Source organism: Coturnix japonica, chromosome 11 (genome assembly GCF_054131305.1).
Source record: "Coturnix japonica strain WE chromosome 11, WE-NBRP24, whole genome shotgun sequence".
In the NCBI taxonomy this organism is placed as follows: domain Eukaryota; kingdom Metazoa; phylum Chordata; class Aves; order Galliformes; family Phasianidae; genus Coturnix; species Coturnix japonica.
Window position 1 is genome coordinate 20711400 of NC_140673.1, and position 22192 is coordinate 20733591.

At 39.8% G+C, this 22192-nt stretch overlaps 1 protein-coding gene across 4 annotated transcripts in view; it reads right to left on the reverse strand.

Annotated features, from left to right (window-relative positions):
- Nucleotides 1-22192, reverse strand: part of TESK2 (testis associated actin remodelling kinase 2) — a 64680-nt gene that overhangs the window by 5526 nt on the left and 36962 nt on the right. For 2 of the 4 annotated variants that reach the window (XM_015870127.3, XM_085511595.1), the window contains 6 exons: nt 16300-16446; nt 7498-7580; nt 5992-6067; nt 4665-4748; nt 3505-3591; nt 1029-1164 (listed from right to left, as the gene is read on the reverse strand). In XM_015870127.3, the coding sequence (XP_015725613.2) occupies nt 1029-1164; nt 3505-3591; nt 4665-4748; nt 5992-6067; nt 7498-7580; nt 16300-16446 (613 nt within the window). Of the gene's footprint in view, nt 1-172; nt 226-1028; nt 1165-3504; nt 3592-4664; nt 4749-5991; nt 6068-7497; nt 7581-16299; nt 16447-22192 lie in introns of all 4 variants that reach the window. The other 2 variants (XM_085511596.1, XM_085511594.1) reach the window with 2 other exon arrangements.

The following is a 22192-nucleotide window of genomic DNA, read 5'->3' on the forward strand; positions in this document are numbered from 1 at the left end:
TAAGCTTTGCCACTGGAATAGGATAGGGAATTTGTAGTTCTTTAGGAAAAATATGCTAACTTCTTGAGTGTTTGGAATACATGGCTGCCACCAGTTCTCAAGGTGCCTCTGAAAAGCACAGAAGAATGGATTTCTTCTCTTTAAGTACTGCCACAGTTTCAACTGCACGTACCTTGAAGTCAAGTCAAAGAACTGCACATAACACTTCTCCAGGAAGATGCAAAACTAGAGGAAGAATGCCAGGAAAATGAAAGAACATTTTTCCTTTTTAACTTACATCTACCAGATGCCTTCCACACAGGGAGAAATATCACATTTATGTGCTCCATGCAATTTCATATACAAAAGTTATTTTAATATATATGTAGTTTCATATATATATATGTACATACAGAAAATACATATAAACATTTTTACTATACTCTAAGTTTCCAACAACAAAAATCTGTCACCATAGAAGAAATTTAAGTCAGAACATTCTACCACAAGAATTGCTTGTAGTTTGCTCCCCACACCAGGTGGCACTAGACAGCTTTAGGGAAAGCCTTGCTAGACCAGCATTCCCAAGATTTGCAATTCATGTGTTCCCAGCTCTATATTCTAAGGTACTTTGTAATACTCTTACATCTTCTCTGCTCTTCTTCCTGCAGAAATCTACATAGTTTTAAGCATTACATGTATACCAAAGAAACTGTGTATATGCACTAAGGGTGACAGGGATAAAGCAAAATTTATGAATTTTCATGTACCTTCAGCAGCTTACATTCCCAAATGAACCTAAATTCCCCTCTAAGAGCTTGTGGGCACAGTCTTTTGAGGAAGCTTAAGAAATAGCTGTTCTTTCCCAAAGGACACTCTACAGTGCAAAGCGTGCACCACTGTTCCAGAATCATTTTCAGGCTTTGGGTAAAACAATTCATACACTGTATGTAATGCCAAACATCTGAAATCACAGTCCTCAAAATAAAAAACACTGCACTCTTTTGCTACCAGCCTGCAACAATCTTTGTGCAAATGCAGACATTTACCTTTGGGCTTTCTTTCATTGTTGTCAAGATTCAGAAACTTTCTGTCTCTCTCAGAGTCCTCGTTTCTCAGGCGATTTAAAATCTCCTCCAGTGTTTTGACAATATCAGCAAATGAAGGACGCAACTTCGGATCCATCTGTGAATGCACAGGAATCACATTGTTTCATGTGGGATTATCCATGCTTTTCTATTTACAGAGTTGACAGACAGAAGAATAACTTGAAGGAATGGGAGAAATTCAAGACTGTTTTTAGAAGCATGTTGTCACTGCAGGAAAAAACCCTCAAACCACTAAATAAAGCAAGAGGAAAAGTAGTGCTCTGTTCTAGCTCATGTCCATTACACTTCTCATTCAATTATCAAGATGAAAACACTCTATCATTCTATGATGAAGACATTTTAAAAAGAAAAGGTGGCTGATTCAGGGCTTATGAGAGGGATTTTGTCTGTTACAAACAGTTTTTACATAAATTTTATATACATACATATACACACACACATTATATATACATTTGCTGATCAAATGGAATAGAAGATACTTCCTCACGGCTGCAGTTCCCCACAGCTTAGCACATGCTGGTAAGCCTTCTGCATGTTCATGCATGATTCATGCAAGTAGGCTTACAGTTGCTGGAGGAGCCATAAGTTTCAGACTTCCTTGCATATTCTATTTTAAAAAACACTCTTTATCAACAAAGTAAAGAACTCTTAATTCACTGCCATACACATCTATTTTCACAGGTTTTCCTATGTTGCCCTAAAACGTGTTTTCTGGCTGTAGAAAACTCCAAGACTTTCTGTATTAGTTCAGCTTATCAGGTTACACTAATTGTTTACCTATTAAATAATGAAAATCTATACAAATGTCTTTATCTAAGAGCAAATTTTCACACAGATCACCTGTTACTGGAGTACAGCATGCTTCAGAAAATATAAGACATAGGCCTTATTTATTTGCCACCTTTTCCTTCCTCTAGGCAAGTGGAAAGTGAGCTACAATATGTCCCACACTGAAATTAGCATACTAATGTCTTCATCACAAGGCAGTCATTTCCAGTCTCAGTTCAGGCAGAGGACGTTTATTATGAAGGAGACAGCATTTGATGATAATCAGTAGGTGAAAGTCCTTTTTCTCATGGGAACATAAGACTAGTAATTCCCCCTTGCTTTATTAGTACAGTTTTACTCTGGATTTCATCTGTGGTGGAAAACTGCTTTGGATTGTATGTTGGATGCTGTAAGATTTCTGGGGAATACAATTGGGAGTTGAGATTTCCACAATCAAACTCTACTTCTACCTAAGCCCTTCAGTGCTTACATAGTCACAAAACTTCAGAAACATGAGTCAGGCACACCATTGTCCTGGTGAAGTAAGCTCTGCTGTACTAAGGCAAAACTAGAGAGGTGAAGCAGTTGGTTCAGTGCAAGTTCCACAAACATGTTCAACATTAATTTACACTCTCCCCCAACACACATTCTCACCCTTACTCCACTTGCCACTTCAGTACGCACATTTGTACTAATACAAGGTAAAGAGAGAGCTTGGGGCAAAAATAATTCCTAAAATCATGGATAGTGGGGACTGCTTCTCCCAGCAGCAGTGCTGATGTGAAAACAAAGTCTGAAAAACAGCAACAGAAATTAAAAAAAACCTGTTCTGAGAGTTTTCCTGCAAACACTCACTAGGACACAGTGCTGTTATTAGTTCCAACACAGCCTGGTTTTGGAGTCCTGAGCAGAGTTTTGTGCAATAAATGTTCCAGAAGGTGTCTCAACTACAGGTGAGACAACCGGACATTCGCAGCTTCAGCTGAATTCAGTGCAAGCTCATGTTCTCTTACTTCAAAGGAAAAGTAACATCTGTTACGAAATAACCCACAAAAAGAGATGTACTCCCCTGTAATTTTCATGCTGATGAGTCATGAAGGTATCCCAGCACTATCACAATACTCCAATAACCAGCAGAAAATTTACTCTAGGCTGGACATTACCTGCAGTCTTACTGGGTTCCAAGATTGGAGATTTTGGGGGGTTAAAGCAGCAGAAAATCTTCACAGTAGTTTAGAGCCTGTTCTTTATTTGCCTGTCCCCACTTTGTCCTCTCTATTTATGAGAGCAACCCAAAATTCTTTCTTCACAGCTCAGTAGGTCTGTACACAGTAACAGCTGGATTTTGTCAGCCCGATGGCCAGCCAGTGTCAATAACATACAACTGGTTATGATCAGCCTGAGCAGTCTGCAAGAAGCTTTTCAGTGCGCCAAACCTGTTTGTTTGGTATGGCAGAATATAGAACAGCAAAAGCACAAGGCAGACTTTCTTGCAAGGGTATGAAAGCTGTCAGGGACACTGTGTTATATATGTACACTGCTTTCATAGGCGAGCCTCTCTTGTAAAACCTTTAAGCACAACCTTTGAAAGTCAGAGGGATTTTGTAAACTCCAGTTTGGGCCTCTCCCCTTCAAGTAAGATACTCACATTACAGCAGTTGAAAGCCAGCTGGAGGAAGTCAGGGGGACAGTCTCCCACCATGTGCTGGAAGGCATCATAATCTAATCCAAAATTCTGTACAAACAAGAACACAGCACAGAGAGCAGAGACATAAATCAGGACCTGCCATCTGGCCCAAAGCATCCTCTTTTCAGGGGTTCCCTTTATTGAGTTATCAGGAATTACTATGAACACCATCTCTGAGCAGCCTCATAGAGAATTCTGAGAAAACTTCATGCATGCTCCAAACTGCAACATTCCCAATTGGGATTATTTGATATAAGATACCTGTAAGAGAATGAGCTGACTTCAATCCTAACCTTCTTCCTGGATTCATCTGCAATTCACTGAAACATTGCCCATGTGGATCTGGAAGCAATATCTTATACTATGATGTTTCACCATGGTGAACCAATTAGAACAATTTTTCAGTGGATGGTACTACTAGGCTGATTATCCAAATTAGCCAGTTCTTTAGAAACACTTCTCTGAGAAGATCCAAAGGGCAGATGAACAAAAGGATCTCTTACATACTGTTGTTCAAGACATAAGCACTCTCAGAACTGGAGGTGGGTAGACAACTCAGAAAACTGCTATGGAAGGCAAAAAGTTGCCTTGCAGATGGGACTAAGCCAAAAGGCAAGAGAAGAAAATAGAAGCATCTCCATCTATTAGATCATTTTAATTTAGATGGACAATGATTAGCACAGGATGTAAAAATAAGGGTGAGCTTCTTCTAGCTTCTGCTAATATCACTCCTGCTCTTTTCACAAGGCAGGAGTATTTCAAGGATGCAATGTTCCAAAAGTGCTCTGTTTGTAAACTGGCAAGAAATTTATGTGAGCTACCACTCTACAAAATAAAGGACACTCAACACCCTCAATATTCTGCCCAGTTCAAGGGCAGGTCTGGAGTTTCTGAAAGGATTTCCAATGATGACTGTAGCTCTATAAAGCCTGTATGTCAAAACATCTTCAATGGAACCTCTTCCAATAATAGTGCAAAAGAAGAAAAGCCTTTTACAAGCTCATTTTAGTGTAACATCATATGCATCGTATCTTTGGCAGCAGTGCTATAAATTTTAAAGGCCAGCCATTATCATGGCATACTTATCCCCTCCCAGCAACTTTATAAAGGTAACAACTTACCTCTGTGCGAGGGAGATAGTCTGGATCTGCCTGTATTCTTGCTATTATCTCACAAAGAATTATACCATAGGAGAACACATCTGCCTAAAAGGAAAAAATGAATAGCCATATGGTTCAGCTATGACTGATCACCATTCTTATCTGCCACTGAGTTTCTCCTTACCCCAAATGGTTATCAGAACAACTAAACCAACACCATAGCCTTACGACCTTACACTATAACTAACATTTTCCATGTAGTGAAGCACATCCTACAAATTTTCATTAAGCTTAGTAATCATTTATCTGAGCATACCTGGAGACACACAGTTCTCCACTCACCTGAGTTTACTAAGTAATAAAATTCAGGAAAACACAGAATATAGATTCACAAAGCAGAAACTTCCATCCCTTACCTCCTAGACCTCAGGCAGGCTCGTGTCTTACTTTTCATACTGATAGAGACCCAATTCCTCCCTAATTCCCCATTACTGTAGGGTTAGCAAAGAACCTGGGTACTTTATTATTAATTTAGGTCAATTGGAACTCTTAGCAAAGCTTTTGAAACAGTAATGATTAGCTTTCTTACTGAGGTAATTACTGCTTTCCACTAAGTTTTAAATATCACCAATTAAACAGATACTGACTTCTAGCTAAAAAAAAAAAAAAGGTACAGGATGTGGGCTTTATCATGAGAAGTCACGGCTGCAGGGCTGAACTACACTGTTCTAGATGTCTTTGCACACAGCAGAAAAAACTATGTCAAGAGCAACTTGGTTGAAAACTACTTTTTCAGAAAATCTAGCGTAATCTGATGGTCCCCTGCAAGAAATACCAGTGTCACAAACAGAATAAATGCCACTGGAGAACAGATTTTATCCAGTTGTATTCTCCTCTGAACACTGTATTATGCTGCTGTTGTTTTTAATTAAAGTAATTTTAGAAGTATACATGGGGATCTTTTACTTCTGTGTTAATTTCACTAGACCATTGTCAGGGAAATAGCCTCATTTTTGTATAGAAAAAAACAAGCATCACTGGACATTTCTCAGAAGACCTGGTTAAATCAAGCTGTGTTAGGCAGACAAGCAATTATCATGTTTCAGCACATGGGGCATTTCAGAGAAGAAACAGCATAACAGTGAATTACGTTAAAGGTACTTTAATTCTGCATGAGAAACCATGCCATGAATAAATATTACTAGCTGTTCAACTCACACCATTCCTTCTGAATGACCCATCAAGGAGAGAAATGTCACAAAAAATTATTATTACAAAAATCTAAAATACTGTGTACATATATTGCACAGAAACATTTGACAGCTTGAGTCTGCTTACGTGTACCTACCTTTTCATTGTAAGGTTCATCTCTGAGAACTTCAGGTGCCATCCAGAAAGGTGACCCGACCACTGGTAACTTCTCACTGCACATAGACATAGACACCAGAGCGGGTAGCAGGAAGAGAGAGAACAACCAGCATTAATGAATTGCTCTCATTCAGACATTGCTATAAACTTTCCATAACTGTGAGCAGAAACTTTAACCATGGTGAAGTCTATACAAGTGGCTTCCATAACACTGTATTTCATTCTAGTCTCCTGCTAGAATTACTAGAACATTCAATAACAGGAGGAGAAGATGAAAGAAACACAAGGTCTTGGACTATTAATCAAAATATTCTATTTCCAGCTCCAAAGTGTCCAAATATATATACATATATATGTATAATTATTGCTAAATAATTACTGTTTTATCTTTAGGTCACAGATTTCAAACTTTCATTTCCAAACTCTTGGTGGAATGAGCTCCTTCATCTATATTTAAAAAGGCTTCTGCAGATCAGTTTCTGGCTGGATGGCAAACTCTCTGTTCAGCAGAAAAATGTAATTATCCCTACATGCATCTCCATAAGCAGTTCTGAAGCATTCAGCACAGCCTGCTTGCAAATTTACTTCACCAACATCAACACAAGCCTTCAGACCTCCCAGGCTGTAGTTTCAGGATATGCGTAGTTTAACAACTGCATAACTTGGATCATCTTTGTTGTTTTCTTAGCAATCTTAAGAGCTGAAAGGCTTTTATTTATTTCCACATAGAAGCACACACTGAAGAAAATTTGGTTGCATGTTCACCCGTCAGAATAGTCTGAAATATACTGGTCAATATACAGATGAGAGAACTATTAAACCCTTGTCCTCCATAACAGAAGGATGACAAAAGGACTATTTCCAATTGCAACAATAGCTTGTGACAGTTACCTGTGCACTCAAATAAGTTAAGATTACAGTTTCATCCTACAGAGAGCAAAGTGATGAGCTGCTATTATATTAGCATCTCTCCTTTATAAAATTAAATCTTAAGAACTAACATTGAAGTTAAAGAGAAAAAAAATATATATTGGAATCCCACTGACTGTTGTTTACAAGGCTGGAAAGGAGCTAATGATAGCTAATTGTTTGGAATCAGTAGAGGATATTTATTATAAAATCACCCCAATCCAAAATGCTGGACAGTACTTGTTTGTTAATATATACATACTTTTAAAATTATTATTATTATTATTATTATTATTAACAAAAATTCCCAACTATCTGCCTGGAAGATCTGCTGAAAAACCTGGACAAATCCTTTACTCACTAGAGTACTTTTAGAGAATAAATGACACCACTGAACCAGAATGGACAATAACAAGATGTGGAACACCGGTGGACACCCAGTCTGCAGTTCTAAGCTGAAGACTGAGGGTACTTATTACACATCTTGCAAAAATGGCCCCAGGGATCCAGCTTAACAGACCTTCTGATCTGCAGCAACACTGCAGCTCTTGCTATAGAGTTTGATTAGTTCACGTACCTGTGATCTGGAATTTTCTCTGCCAAACCAAAGTCTCCCACTATCGCTGAGTATCCATTCTCATCGTGTTTTATTAAGCAGTTCTGAGGGGAAAAAAAGGAAAGAAAACAGTTATTATCTGGGCATGAAACTCATATCCTATTTGTTTCATTTTGTTTAAGTCTGGAACGAGATCACAAGAGATAATTTGGAGGACGTTCATCTCTGAAAAGCTTTTTGCTGAAAGCAGCCACCCTTTTCCTCTGCGCTCCCCTCTGTACAATCACATATCTGTCAATCTTAAGATGCTGCAAACAGCCTCACAATAATCAATAATCCACTTAAAAACTTGCTGAAAAAGCCATCAACAGTGAACGTGCCAGCTAGGTTCTAGTGAGATTTCGGATGATTTAATTCCCTTACTACTCAAGTATGCAATCCATGCAATCCATGCACCATGACATCTTCAATTTTCCTTCAGGTCCAGTTTGCTTGGACCTGACCAGAATACAAGATTAGAAAAATGCCTTTGTATATTTTGCTATATTGACTACTTAAAAGGAAACAACCGCTTTGCAGTAGAACTCCATCAGAAAACACAAGATGTGGCAAAGCTACATGTGCTTTGTAAGTCTGGTTGGCCATGAGCCAGCAGGGTACCCTGGTGGCCAAGGAGGCCAATGGGACCCTGGGGTGCGTTAAAAGGAACATGGCCAGCAGGTCAAGGGAGGTGATCCTCTCCCTCTACTCTGCCCTTTCTAATGCCCCTCCCCTCGGGTAACTCGGGTCTGGCAGCATCACATCACATGCAAGGCACTGCCCATTTATTTTTGTTATTTATTTACAACTCTACAAAACACGCTTTGAGACCACTCCAGGGCCACATCTTTTCCCTTCCAACCAAACAAATTAACAGTTGACTTCCTGAAGCCTTTTATCCTGTCCTACAGTAGGTGGGGTAAGAAAGCATTCATTCCCTCACCACACGCCATACCGCATCCTCCTGCAGGCAGCACAACAGCAGCGACAGGCAGCAAAGCCACTGCCTGATCGGTGGTACTCTACATTCATTAGCTGAACAGCAGGAAACGCTTTCCAGCTTTATTGTGCTGGGATGTACAAAAGCCCCTCGCTGACCCCACAGTATTAGCTTGTCTGTATAATGAAGTTAGCAAAAAAAGTGAGTTCCTTGTCTAAAAGATCAAGTTTGGGTCATTACTGTTTACACACTCGGAGCTGACTGTGGCTTAGGCCACGAAGTGAGTTTTCTTCCTGCCCATTGCAATGTTAAGCGAGACACTCGCAACCACGTAAAACACATCTCAGCCCCGAGGTGCAAAGTTCTGTTTGTTCAGCATGACTCCGAGTATAATAAGAACGGTTACTTTGGGGATTCATAAACATGTACAAAGTTAAACCAACCATGCTTGTCCAGAGAGCAGTAAAGCCTCTCAGTTATGAGCTTTGTTATCATTTATCAAAGAGCACATTCATTCAGCTTGCTCTGTTCAAACATTTGCTTGCTATTAGTGGACTTAACTGAGAAGGATAAAACTTTTCTGAAAAATCTTACTCAAATGATTCAGCCATGGGGAATTTCATTGTGTGCCACAGAAACAAGCCCACAAGGACAGCAGAGGTCTGACAGCACACATGAATGCTGGCAGTTTACTACATGAACCAGTACCGAGTTGCTTTCTGACTGATTTTTCAGTGATTAAAGATGGTTCATAATTTGATACTTCTAAAAACCAGTCCATTTATAATTCAAAATAATTCTTTTTTAAAATCTATGTTCCCTTCTTGCATTAACTTTGTTTACACATTGCTTACTTTGAATAGCAAAACCGCAGTAGCTTCTATAATTTGGTTTTGTCTATTAGGGCTATTCTCCATTAACCCTCCAACTGCAAACATTTCAGACCACAGACTATCCTCAGTATATCTGAAAACGTGCAGAAACAGTTCTGTACTGAGCTTTGGATTTGCAATAATCTACAGGGCTGCTTTGACAACAAAAGGATAAAAAAAAAAGCTTAAACACAACATAAACGTGACAGAAAATTTTCCTTCAGGTTCTCACCATTACAGAATTACATCCCATTTGACAGCAACACATTTCTCACTGCAGATGGAACAATCCTATCCCCACACTGAGCCCCCAGGCAGTCTCAGCTCTCAGGTGCAGCACTGAACCGTTATACAAGTAGATTATTCCTGGATAAATCATAAATTAAACCAACAGAGCATGCAACGTAGCTGTCAGATAATGCTGCCTGACAGCCCTGAGCTCCTTCCCAGCTGAGCTGAGGTGAAGTCAGGCTCCCCTTCAGCACGAGCTTTTTGAGATGTCAAACAGAACTGACATCCCACTCCACCTGCCGACCCATCAGGTCCAGATAGAACAGGACGGCACCATGAGGAATAGAGGAGAGCTCAGGGTTACATTTCTGATATAAAGCACTCGGCAAACGTTCCACTGTGGGGGCTGCACAATGTTAAATGACATAAATAAGGTTAAGCTATTCTCCATCATTAACAGGAGTCTGTCTTTTTTCTGCATTTCTGAAGTAATGACTACATTTGAATTCACTAACACACATGCTCTAGTACAGCAGGGATGGAAGTCTATTTCTACAGAAATCAGTAGGTAAAGCCCTTGTGAGGATACCAGCGAGACCAGGGGTCACTTTTAAAGCCCTCATTACGAAGTTTTGCAGACAGTGATGCTTTGCTCTGTACTGAAATTCTCTGTGTGTTCCAGGAAGCAGCAACACCACGCTCCTCCTCCAGCCTTCCCACCTTTGCAAAGCCATTACACAACACTGCACCAAATTCACAGCGTGGACAGTTTAGTTACCAGATTTAAGACGCAATTCATGAAAAGGTCACTCAGAGCCTACGGTAAGTAGTTACTGGCTGTTCATGTGCACCCAGCGAAAGGCATTTCTCATCACTCACATCCTGCTACCAAGATAAATCAGGATCAAAAATGGGACAAAGCTTCATTAGAGACTGAAAGGCTGTAGAGAAGAATTTAAGCTTGTTGGTATCTGAGTAGGGAAAGCACAACCCAGCATACCGCATCCTTTCTACTACATGATACTTCTCAGTTTCTACCAAAAAAGCCAATGTATCAACTGGCTAAGAAGTTTAATTACTAGAACTGAACACAGAAACACAAGAGTTCAATTTCTCCTCTAGTGTAAAGGACAGCTTCAGAAACTGCCCGTGAGATAAAATGTCAAGCAGCTTTACAACATGGGCTTTAAGAAAACATGTTTGACTTACTATTGTGCTGTTTGTATAAGCTGCAAGGCAATAAAACACAAAGACCTTCTCAAGCTCTCTTTGGAGCTCTGCATAAAGAAGGATATTCTTTCCTTTGGCAGCTCACACGGTCAGAGACTGCAGCATTTGACTTCAGTTGGGTTCTTGAGGTTTTTCCCCTTGAAATGGTGATCACATCAGTCCCTCCTGAGGCAATCTCTGAACACAAGCTGGAGCTCTGTACATGAGTCCTAAAGAGTTAACAGAGCTGTTTATGCAGAGACAGATGTGAAAGAATATAAAGCCCCCTTTGTGTGTTACAGGAGCTTAACATCTGCTTTGCACAGCATAATCCTGCTAAGATGAATGCAATATTCTACTCTCCCTTTTACACAAACAAAACCAAAAATAGACTGAAAAGTTTTGGAGTTAAAAATAAGTTTAGCTGAAGAAACTCCATTGTTTTATTTTAAGATATGACACACAAACTTAACTCAGATTCTACTGCAGGCCAGAAAACACAGAATTGCTACCAAAGTGTCATTTCCAAAGCTCTGATGAATGTTACTGAATTCAGTTAAATGTATCATCTGTTTTTTTTTAAAGAGCCGTCCCCTAGCAGAAACATCATTGACAATTAAATGTGCAAAAGGAGCTTTATTACACCATACACCTTTTTAAATGAAACCAGTAGGTTTCAGAGACAGTCTCCATTTGGGCCCCAAAGTACCAGTAAAAGTTCAGTATTACTGTAGAAGTAATCCTCTGCAACAGCTAATTTTTCCACTGCAAACCCTCTCCTGCAGTGCAAAATACCCAGGCGACAGCTTACTCGAGCACAAAGGGGACCTCACAACAGCAGCAGCAAGTATAAGACTCGTCAGACAAAGGTCCTGTTCATTGCTTGGATTTTGTTTTGAACAAGAAAATGGCATACAACATAGCAAGTCAAGGTATGCCACTTTCACGGCCAAAGGCAATGAATTTATTTTACACCAGATGGTCCACAGCAACTGCATACACACGTTTCTCTCCTATAGGAACTGAGATCACTCATCTCTCAGCAAAAGAAGGGTAAGCCATTACACATTTACAGGGAAGTGAAAGCTTATCTTGGCAGCAATAACCACACACATACACTAGTCTAGAGAATACAATTCCTTCACAGATTTTACCACTAATGGAGCTTACCCAAACTGCTCACAACCTATTATTGATTATAAGAGCTTGTTTTCAACTAAGACATTTGTTTGGGAAGTTCCTGACAAAAGATTAGCCTATGGTACCATACCCAGATCTGACACATTCTCAACTTCAAGTACAATGAGACCTCTGTACGCCAAAAAGTCGACTGGAACAGGTTCTGTTCAGTGTGGAGAATATGAAAGAGGGAATTAGGTGACAAGACCAACTAGAAATTCAAGCTAGGGACTGGCAGGGACTAACTGAGAGTCTTAAGTGAGGTTCTAGGGGTAGGAGATAATAAACAAAAGCTTTTAGTAGGATGTGAGAACAGTGGAAATGGCAAACAAGTAAGGAGAGGGAACAGAGCTCACTTGGAGCAGGACAGTGGGAGACTTAAAAATAGCTAAGCATACTGAAAACCAGAATGTAGAGAGGTGGCTTAGATCAAGCTTCGAACAGGAACACTAAGGAGGAGAGCAACTGCAGGAAACTGAACAAGGAGACTGAACCATAAGGCTGGGAGTAGAAGCTGGGGGGAAAAAAAGATAGAAAAAAGTAAAAACCTGGAAGAAGAGCCTGAACATTGGCTGATACTATGTGCTAACAGAAAACTGATAATTACAGAGCAGATATGATGTCCTAGAAAGGGCAGACAGCTGGCAGTTAGCTTCTCACTGCCATGGAGACTTCTTGCTCCTCTCTCTACTCCCGCTCTGCAGTGAAACCATGCTGTATATGTATTAGTAATAATTAACGATAATTAACAATAGCACTAAATACTTCAAAAAAACAGTAAGTAATAGCAGTCAGTAATGCTTGAAGATTTTTAACTGAAGCAGACACCTCTGCCATACATCTCAGACTTCTAACCTGTAAATGAATTTAATCATGTCACTGTTGGTTTCTTCCAGTTTGGGTTTTGTGTTGTATGTTTTGTGTGTATTGTATTGTAGGCAGTTGTACATAAACTACCTTAAAAAAAATAACATCAAATGAAAGACAGGGTCATCAGAACTTTCATCCTTCCCCTTCTGTAGATGAATTAAGGTAAAAGCCTTTAATTACAGGACCATACAGCCCATTTTCAACCTGGCATAATTGTTTTTTAATGCATATAATAGATTCAAATAGATGACTTTGGACTGCACATAGAACACTTGGGTCCATTGTTTTCAGGAATCCAACTACTCTTGCAACTGAAGAGCGAGAGAAAGGTTGGGAAGAGGTGAAAAAGAAAGGCTGGGTTAGAAGTGAAGCTCTTCAGTCTCGTGGTTAAGTATACCGCGCTGCTGCTCCAGGATTTGGATTCTGTCCCTCCTTAGCACCACTGGAGGATTCTGAGGCATGAAATCTAGTTTAGCAAAACTATCTCAGGTACTGATGCTAATCTATCGCTTTCTTTGCCTCAAGAGGCAAACGTGACTATTTTATAAGTACTGCATACGTCCAACTGTCCCTGAGGCAAGTGCACTGCCTTGAACTTTAAGTCTTCAATATCAAATACCCCAGTCTCAAAACACCAAATATTCATCAACATATTTGTTTTTCATCTTAGGAAACACAAGTTTATTCATCTCCTCTATCTCAGAGATACTGCAGGTATAAATTCTCTGACAATCAAGCAACCATTGCTGTAAGTTTCCAAAGAAATTAACAATGCTTGCAGAACAAGATTTGTATATGAAAAAAATACACTGTAAACAAGGTGCTGAAAGAACTCTGTGTAGTAATACAGTATTTATTTTAAGTAGTGAAGATTTTGCTGCATTCCTTTTGCAGACTGAATATTCTTCCCCATGCTTTCTCAAACACGGTATTTTAATGGTAGGTAGACAGGAAGTTGTGAAACTAAATTGGATTAAGTAAAGCTTTATCACAATTCACTGACTCTTACCACTATATTTCCAGTGTTTCACATTATGATTTTGCTTTAACAACAGCATCTCCTATGACTGAGGCTGCCAGAGTCTTCAGAATCACTAAAGGATAAAGAAAAGCCTCATGATTCCAGGACACAAATCCTCTGCAATCCCAGAATAGGAAACGATTCACAGGGCTTGTAACAATACAGACAGGGAACGAACCAAAGAGGCTGGTTGTCATAACCCATCTATGGCTGTATGCTTAATCTCACATCAATCTTTTTATGACAAGTGAAAAGTGAGGACACCATATTGGCTTACAGAACGTACAAGTCACCCTGCCCACACACCTACCATCTGCAGGCTGGGAGCAGCCAATCCAACTGGCCAGTTCCTGACAGATCCAAGCTAGGCTGTTGCTGTCGATCAGAGCAGATCAACATGATCAGCTAGACCCATGCTCAGAGCTGCTCACAGCATGGCGCTGCTCAGACAGCTGGTATTTCCCCCTCCCCTAACAAGGACTCCCACTCTGACAAAAGGGCAACAGGAAGGGCACAAATAGGATGGCAGGCTTAACATCCCCCATGGGCTGCCATATTGACTACACTGACCTACATCTACTCCTCGCTACCATTCTTTCCCTCTGGCTTTCTGCAATACTATTAACACTGCACTGCTACTGTCCACGTGGAGCAATTAGCAACAGAGATCATCCTGCCATATACTCATTGTCAAAAACAATTACTTCTTCAGTCCTCGATTGACAGCGGTCAGGGACTGTCTTTTCCAAGCCTTTGTGTATCCAATTCTTGTACATTATATATAATGCTACAGTCAGAGCAAGACAACTCTGCCGACAGAACAAACTTCATGCATTCACACCACCTCTTATAGGGAGCTGCAGGAAATCTAAGTGTTGCCAGAAACAGGAAGAAAGGCAGAAGTACAGATCAACTAATCCAGAATATTTATTTAAGCAAAATTCATATTGGAGAGAGAATTTCTAGTGGAAAAAAGTTACCGTGTAAATCACAAAGACACTCCCATGTAGTAAATCCAGTTCATAGTTCAGTTAAGGTCCTTACACTTTCAGAAAAATACCTTCCTCTTCACTTCAAACTCAGTGTTTGTTCTGACTTTAAATGCCTGAATCATTAATCACATGAGGGCAAAGACAAGGAAGTCATCACACCAATTACTGAAGCTCAGTGAAGAAAGAAGCTCAATACAGGACACTATTCAATCTACCCTTAGCCAATACAGTTCGCAAGCTCTCCCCTCCCAAGGAAGAAGCCTCTCAAATCTTCTTCCACTTCATACACACGTTGTTTAGTAGAAAGAATGGAAGACAATTTATCCCACACCAGCTGCACAAACCTGGTAAAACACAAAATGTGTTTCCTCCAACAGCAGCCAAAAGTCAAAGCTGAAAATTTCTTAGGATTTCTTACTTCCTGTGGCCACTGATGTGTTTGCTGGTGCACTGAGACCGTGCACTCTGCCCAGCAAACAATGACTTACAGCAACTCAGCAATGCATAACACTAAAGCAATTGTTAGTGCAGCTCCAGAGAACTATATACAATCACACAAAGCCCAGAACAAAGGCATTCTCTGAGGTCTCAGGAAATGGATTTTCATATGACCAGCCACATCAGTATGCATTTATGGTAAATATTGCAGGCAGTCTCCTTAGTTCCCCTTGATACTTTGGTTCCTTGCAAGCAACTCTTCTTCCCCATTCTAAAGTGCTCTACAATTCATCATGAACTGGGAACAAAACAAACAGGAACACCAGTTCATCTTTCCAATTATTTTTACACATTTCTTACCTGCACGCTCCAAGGTGACTTAAATGGAGCTTTCTGAGTCTATCACATCAAACTGACATGACACCAAGTCTGGGCATTTTGCATGAATTTGATTTTCTTGAAGTCAGCACCCTTCATTTGAAAGACGATCCAAAAAAATACTCTACAGTTTCAGTTACTCTGGTACATTAAATAAGTTTTTTTCTTTTCTTTTTTAACTCTTTTCTAAATGCAAGTCCTTCATCTGTTTAACAATACACTGAGATAGATTTAAAAAACTGGATGAAAGACTAGCAGTCCCTTCAATTTTCAAACATACTGTACTTCATTTCTATTTGTAAAATGCGTCTAATCTTAGAAATATGTTCCCCTTTAGCTAAGATAGCATTTTGCAGGATGCTTTTGGTTGAAGTGGCATTATAAAGTTTTTACAAGAACAATTCTGGAATACTTTCATGTTGCACGTCTAAAGTCAGCTTAAATAGGACAGCAAAGCCCTCAATCACAGGCTGCAATGCTTCAGCACAAACAATGCTTTTGAGGAAGACTTTAAACCTATACACTTCATTTGAATTTGTTTCTTACAGTGTTTACAACTTACATATAACAGTGCTTCTTTTCAGGAAGAAGAAAGAACAGCAAAATGAGTTATAGTATTTTCATTTGAAGTCCTCCTCATTTAATATACTATACCTTGGATGTAAGGTCTCGATGGAAAATGCCTTTGTAGTGAAGATAACTGATTCCCATCGCGATGTCATATGCCAGTTTCACCCTCACTGTCCAGGGCAGATGCTGGTTACTGTCTAATAGCTGTTCCAGGTTACCGTAGTTGATGTACTGAAAAGACAAAACATCTTTTGTAATTAACTAACTTCAGATATTGTCAGAAATGTAAAATTCATCACTACACAACTGCCTTCAGCTCAGCTACACATTAAAAACACTTTTTTTCTTAATTGCCAAGCAGGCAGGAAGTCTGCCAACCAATAGAGGCAGAAAACGTCTCCCTTCCCCACCTCTACCAATGCTCTAACATTAAAGATGCACACAACAGCCACCACAACATTAACCCAATGGCATTTGAACATTTGTAATTAAATAGACCCCTAAGAAACACCTACAATATAACACTACCCCCGCATTTCTGTGTGTGGAAAATAAATGAAGAACTGGCTCTCAGGCAGAATAAAACAATGAGAGGGCTAAGTAACCAAATGTAGGTCACAGAACCTGATCAAGTTCCCAGATTATCAATTCCCTAAACTGAAGCAACATCAAAGAAAAATATTAAAATATATTACTGTAGTATTAACACACTCATGATGAAAATCAAAAGTTTAGCACAGGTACAGCCCAAGCACGGCAGCTTGGGAGATGGAGGGAAGGGCACTGATCGGATGGGTACCCTGAAAACAAGAAACTGAAGGCTGGTTCAAGCCAGACATCTGAAACAACCTGGCTCTCATGCTGCAAGGTCACGCATCAGGAGGGCAGCAGCTCTGGAACAGACTGCTCAGAAGCTGTGCAATCACCTCCCTTGGATTTTTTCAAGACACAACTAGACAGAGCCTCAGCCAACCTGACCTAGCACTGGAAATAATACTGCTTTCAGCTTTTGCAACTTTGATCTTTCTTACTGCTCTTGCTTGAACCCCTATGGGAGCCAGACAAGCAACATTAGAGCACTCAAAAAAATAAATAAATAAATTAAAAAAAATCTCATTGTTCAATATCTTTTTTTAAAATTTATTTTAATTTATTTGGAAAACACAGGATGATAGCAAGCTTAAGGAAAAGAATAGCAATTTAGATATTTTTCCATTAATTTAATGTATATTCCCAGCACAAGCTCTGCTATGTTATGTTCAAATCAGAACAATACTGACTGACCTGGGATAGAAAGCCAAAAAATTCAGCTCAGTAACCACAGTTACAGACTGACAGTTCGCAACTACTTTGGACTACTTCTCCTCTCTAACTGAACAATAACAGATCTTACGTATAGAACTGCCATACTTGATTTCATTGGCCAGTGAATGGAAGGGAATTGCTGACCTGGCTTCCTGTTCTGTTTAGGACTAAATTGTGCCATACCACAATGATAATTGCTCCAGAAATGCTAATAAATAAAGCAAGCAATTGGTAAGAGTATTGAAATACTGAAAAGTGGCAGTGATAGCTGTCTGCTTTCTTCTGAAAAGTTGTTGCCTACTGATTTGATGATTCATTGCTTCCGTGCTAGTGAAGCACACCTACTGTACCTATTCGCTCAGCACCTCTCCAGCCAAATTAGCTTGCAAAGTCACTCACCTATTTTACTGGCAGGGCATTCTAGCAAAGACTGAGCCAAAACAACAGATACGCAGAGGACACGGCATGCATGAGCTACAGAAGAATCAAACCTGACTCTGGCACATTAAAAAAAACACAGGGCCTCCTGTCAGAAACTGTCACCTGAGCAAACATCAGATCTCATTTACTAGACATTGTTTTGGCTTTAATTTAATTTCTACTGTACTTCTTTGAAGCATAACAGGCTAATCAAGTGAACAACTCAACTAAGATCTTCCTATATCCATCAGTAAGACTCTAGCTCATGTCAGATTTTGGCTGGCCAGCAGATAACCTTTACGTGTAGAGTCCTTACTTGTCCCCAAGGCAAGTATCACACAGAGTTCAGTGTTCTCTCAGTGTCACAGAAGTAATCCAATTCTTCGGATCATTCAGGCTGATAATGCAAGCAGTCAGCCTGATGGCCTGATTTATTCAGAGCCCTTCAACAATGCCTTTTCGGTGCAGACACAAAATTACAAAGATTGCTTCCTATTTGCCAATGCAACTGAAAGAAAAATACTCGTTCTCAATCTTGCAATAGCACAAACCAGCTCTGTGTGGTAACAGTATCCTAGAGGATGGTAAATTCACCACTCCCATAGAGAATATTGGATACACATCTATTTTATTTTTTTGTCCCTGAAACATTTCAGAACTGGTATTTTCAAACAAAAAGCAATAAGGCAAGAAGCACACACCACCTCAAAGCATTATTTCACTATAGCAACAACAGGCATTGCATAAGCGTAACAAGCAATTGGAGGAGAGATCTGATCAGGCTACAAGAATGAAAGCAAAGGACAGCATTTCATAGAGACCTCACAGCTAAATGGAGCAGTGTTCAGACCTTTTCAAACTCTGTATCATCAAGTTGCAGTGACACAGCTACCCATTATTCCTACTGCTAGCTTTTTGTCATGTAACAGGAGACCAATAGGCAATTCATCTGGTTGCCAGAATCTAAAAGTAACCATCCAAGGTTGCTTACCTTTGCATTTACTAGAATTCTACACAGCAAACTGAACATTAGCATAAAAGACCTTGGCATTTTAGCTCACAAAAATACCTCTTTAACTACAAATTTATCCGTGATAAGAGTAACTCAAGCTTCTGTTGCTAGAATGGAAGGTCAGCAAAACCCAATGTTCCCATCTCTCCCAAACCTGAAGAAAGAGGGTCAGTAGCTTCTTTGAAGGACAAGCTACACAGAAACTCAGCCAAATACTCCCTAGATCAGAGAGCTCTGGAGAAGCTTTAGGTATGACTGCTGCTTTTATAGCATTAAGCTATACAACTCTTTCCCGCACAACAATCAGGGCAGAAGGTAATGTCATTCTAATCTAAGAACACAGGATAACAGAACTGTTTCCTTGCAAGCATTTGCAGTCACATTATCAGCTTCAAACATGTAAAATGAGGAATGGAATGAAATTCAGCATGTAATAGTACTTACATGTGGCACAACATGATTAACTTCAAGAAATTAATACTGAACCTTCAGCTTTCAGGGTTTAACCTTAAAATCCAAAAAGTCCTGAACACATTCATAGGAAAACTAGAAGCTTTCAAAGTAAAGGCACATCGGATTTACACAAGTCCAGCAGCTAGAGCCCAAAAACAAAGACTGTAAGTAGCACCAAGTCTGAAGGAGAAAAGAGAATGGAAATGAGAAGAGCTTTCAACACTATTCCGAAAATCAATATTGTTTCTAAATGTAGGTCTAAGAGAAATAAGTCACCAGATACTACAACATAGGAAAGCCAGTAAAAAGTTGTTCTACTATTTACTCCACTTCATATGTCAGCGCTTCACAGTGATACAAAGCAAATAACAAGACAACTCTGTATGGTGGCCCAAATGTTGCCAAAGGCAATGCATTAGGTGGTTAAGAAAAGTAGGTGTGGAGAGTGTACTTAAAATGACAGCTCAAATGTGGTAAGTAAGAAACGAGCTCTGGGACCCTTGAACACTGCAAAACACCAAGATACGAAGGGATGAACATCTTGGAGAAACTCAATGAAGAAAGCAAAAAGAGAAGCAGGAACACAGAGAAAGTAACACCTTTAGTGTGGAAGACAGATGTCAGAGCAAAAGCCAAACTCTGCAAACAAAACAGCAACCTACTTGAATCACCTCTAGTGCTGGAAGTAAAAGGTAAGTCTCATGCCTAATAGAGAAAGGAGATCTTGTCACTCAGCTTTATGCAGAAGTTTTAAACCACATATTTCAGGGAGGACAACTTAAGATCTCATGTTTGAACAGTCATCTGTCACACCCAGCAGTGACTACTTTGAAGGTTTCTGGCTGTAAGACAACAAGCCAATGTACCCTTCTGCCCCAGCTGGCATAATTAGCTGCAGTGGGAGGACTGGAAATTTCCTAGTTTCCCCCATCTGTTCTCATTAGCTTCAACCAAACTGAACCAAAATGAAATACAGCATTAGTATGTTCAGAATGACTACATGAGATACTACAAGCTGACATGCCAAGACTGCCTATCAGACTAAATGCAATTGTTTTTGAAGTCTGTTTATAGACCTCTGCTTGTTAAGAAAAATGCACAGTTTAAAAGACTGCAAACCCCACCTCACTCAAGTACCTCTGAACAGTAACCTTCCAATTACACTGAACATCTAACACATTGATGGCAGCAAACAAAATAAATTAAGCAGTAAGTCGGAACAAGCTGGATGTTTAATTTGGGCTGTACAAATACATTCTTGGTCAGCAGGTGAACTGATGTTGCCAAGGAGAAAACCACAGCACTGACCATCAGAACATGCAGGAGAAGGGAGCATGTTTCAGCACAAAGCTCTGATTTTTTCATGAGGCCAGAAGGGCCCTAATGGCTGCACAAAACAGCCTGATTAAAGGAATGAAAAAAGCCACAAGCTTTCCTCTAAGGGCCACTTTTCTTTCCTGCTCTTTGATTGCTGAAGATACCACCTTCCAACCAATACAATTTTAGTTTAATTAAAAAAAAATGTTCACTTGTTAAAAATATATGTATCTATTAATCATCATTGCTTTAAAAAGTGTCAGTTATTCATAGGAGAGAAGGCAAGCTTTCCAACACAACTGCCATAGCACAGTTACCATTGGAACACAGGACCAACTGCCAGGAAGCACAACAGACCTACCTCCAATTCTTGTACTGTGTCAGGTGTTGCACCAATCAATTCACTGTCTCTTCCTTCTGAGAAGGCATGTACAAGCACAGCTTATTTCATAAGGGCAAACAAGAATTAACATGTACTGCTCTGAAAAAAAGCTTTAACTAAGGCCATTTGTCACATTCCAAACATTTAAGCACTGGCAGGGAAAAGAACATGGCAAGATTTGCCTTCCTTTAATTCTCTATACCCAACAGCTCTCATGGTCAGCAAGCACAATTCATCCCTTTCCTGTCACTCCATTCAATTAAAACAGAATGCCCAGTTGCTTGCCTGCTGCCTGAAGCAGATTAGTGTAATTGAGACTTCAACTGCAGGCACACAGCAACAATGCACTACTGCAACCTGTACAGATGAAATAAGGTTTATGGATGTTGCTTACTCATAGCCAGGTTCGACATATTTCAGGAAGTTCATTTTGTTGGAACCGGAAAACACTCCCAGTATATCTATGCAAACTGACCTTGATAACCACTTTTTCCTGTAATTTTATTAGTAGGAAAAACAGAAAGTTAACAAGGCCTACCACAAAACTACATTTATAATCTGAAGTCACACCAATTGGATTCTAAGTATAGTTTCGGTGCCAGTAAGAATCTGTGATATGGCAAGCTAGCAACAGTATAAATCATCACAGAGGCACAGAAGAGAAAGTACCTCGTTGGTGAGACAGGCAAGAGAAACAGCATCTGCACAGTAACACTTGTTAGAGAGCAGAAAGCCTGCTCCATACTGACAGCATTCTGAGCACACTATCCACTCAGTTCTGCCTAGAAGCAAGCTGCAGCTCCTGACATGGAGCCTCTTACTTAAATAAGCTTTTTCTCACCTACTCCACAAAGATACAAAGCTGCAGCAGCCCATGGATTATATGCACACAAGATTCCAGATAAATGACCTCTCAGCTCTATGTAAGACTATTAATATAGCCATAAGGACCTACCGAGTCCAAAAGTTACAATACACTACTTCACATAGTGAATTCATTGTTTGCACTCTGCACAAGGAATGCTGCTTTTGAGCTACTTCAGAGGGCTTTCCCAAGCCTCAAAATTCCAGCTGTTCCACACTGTCCA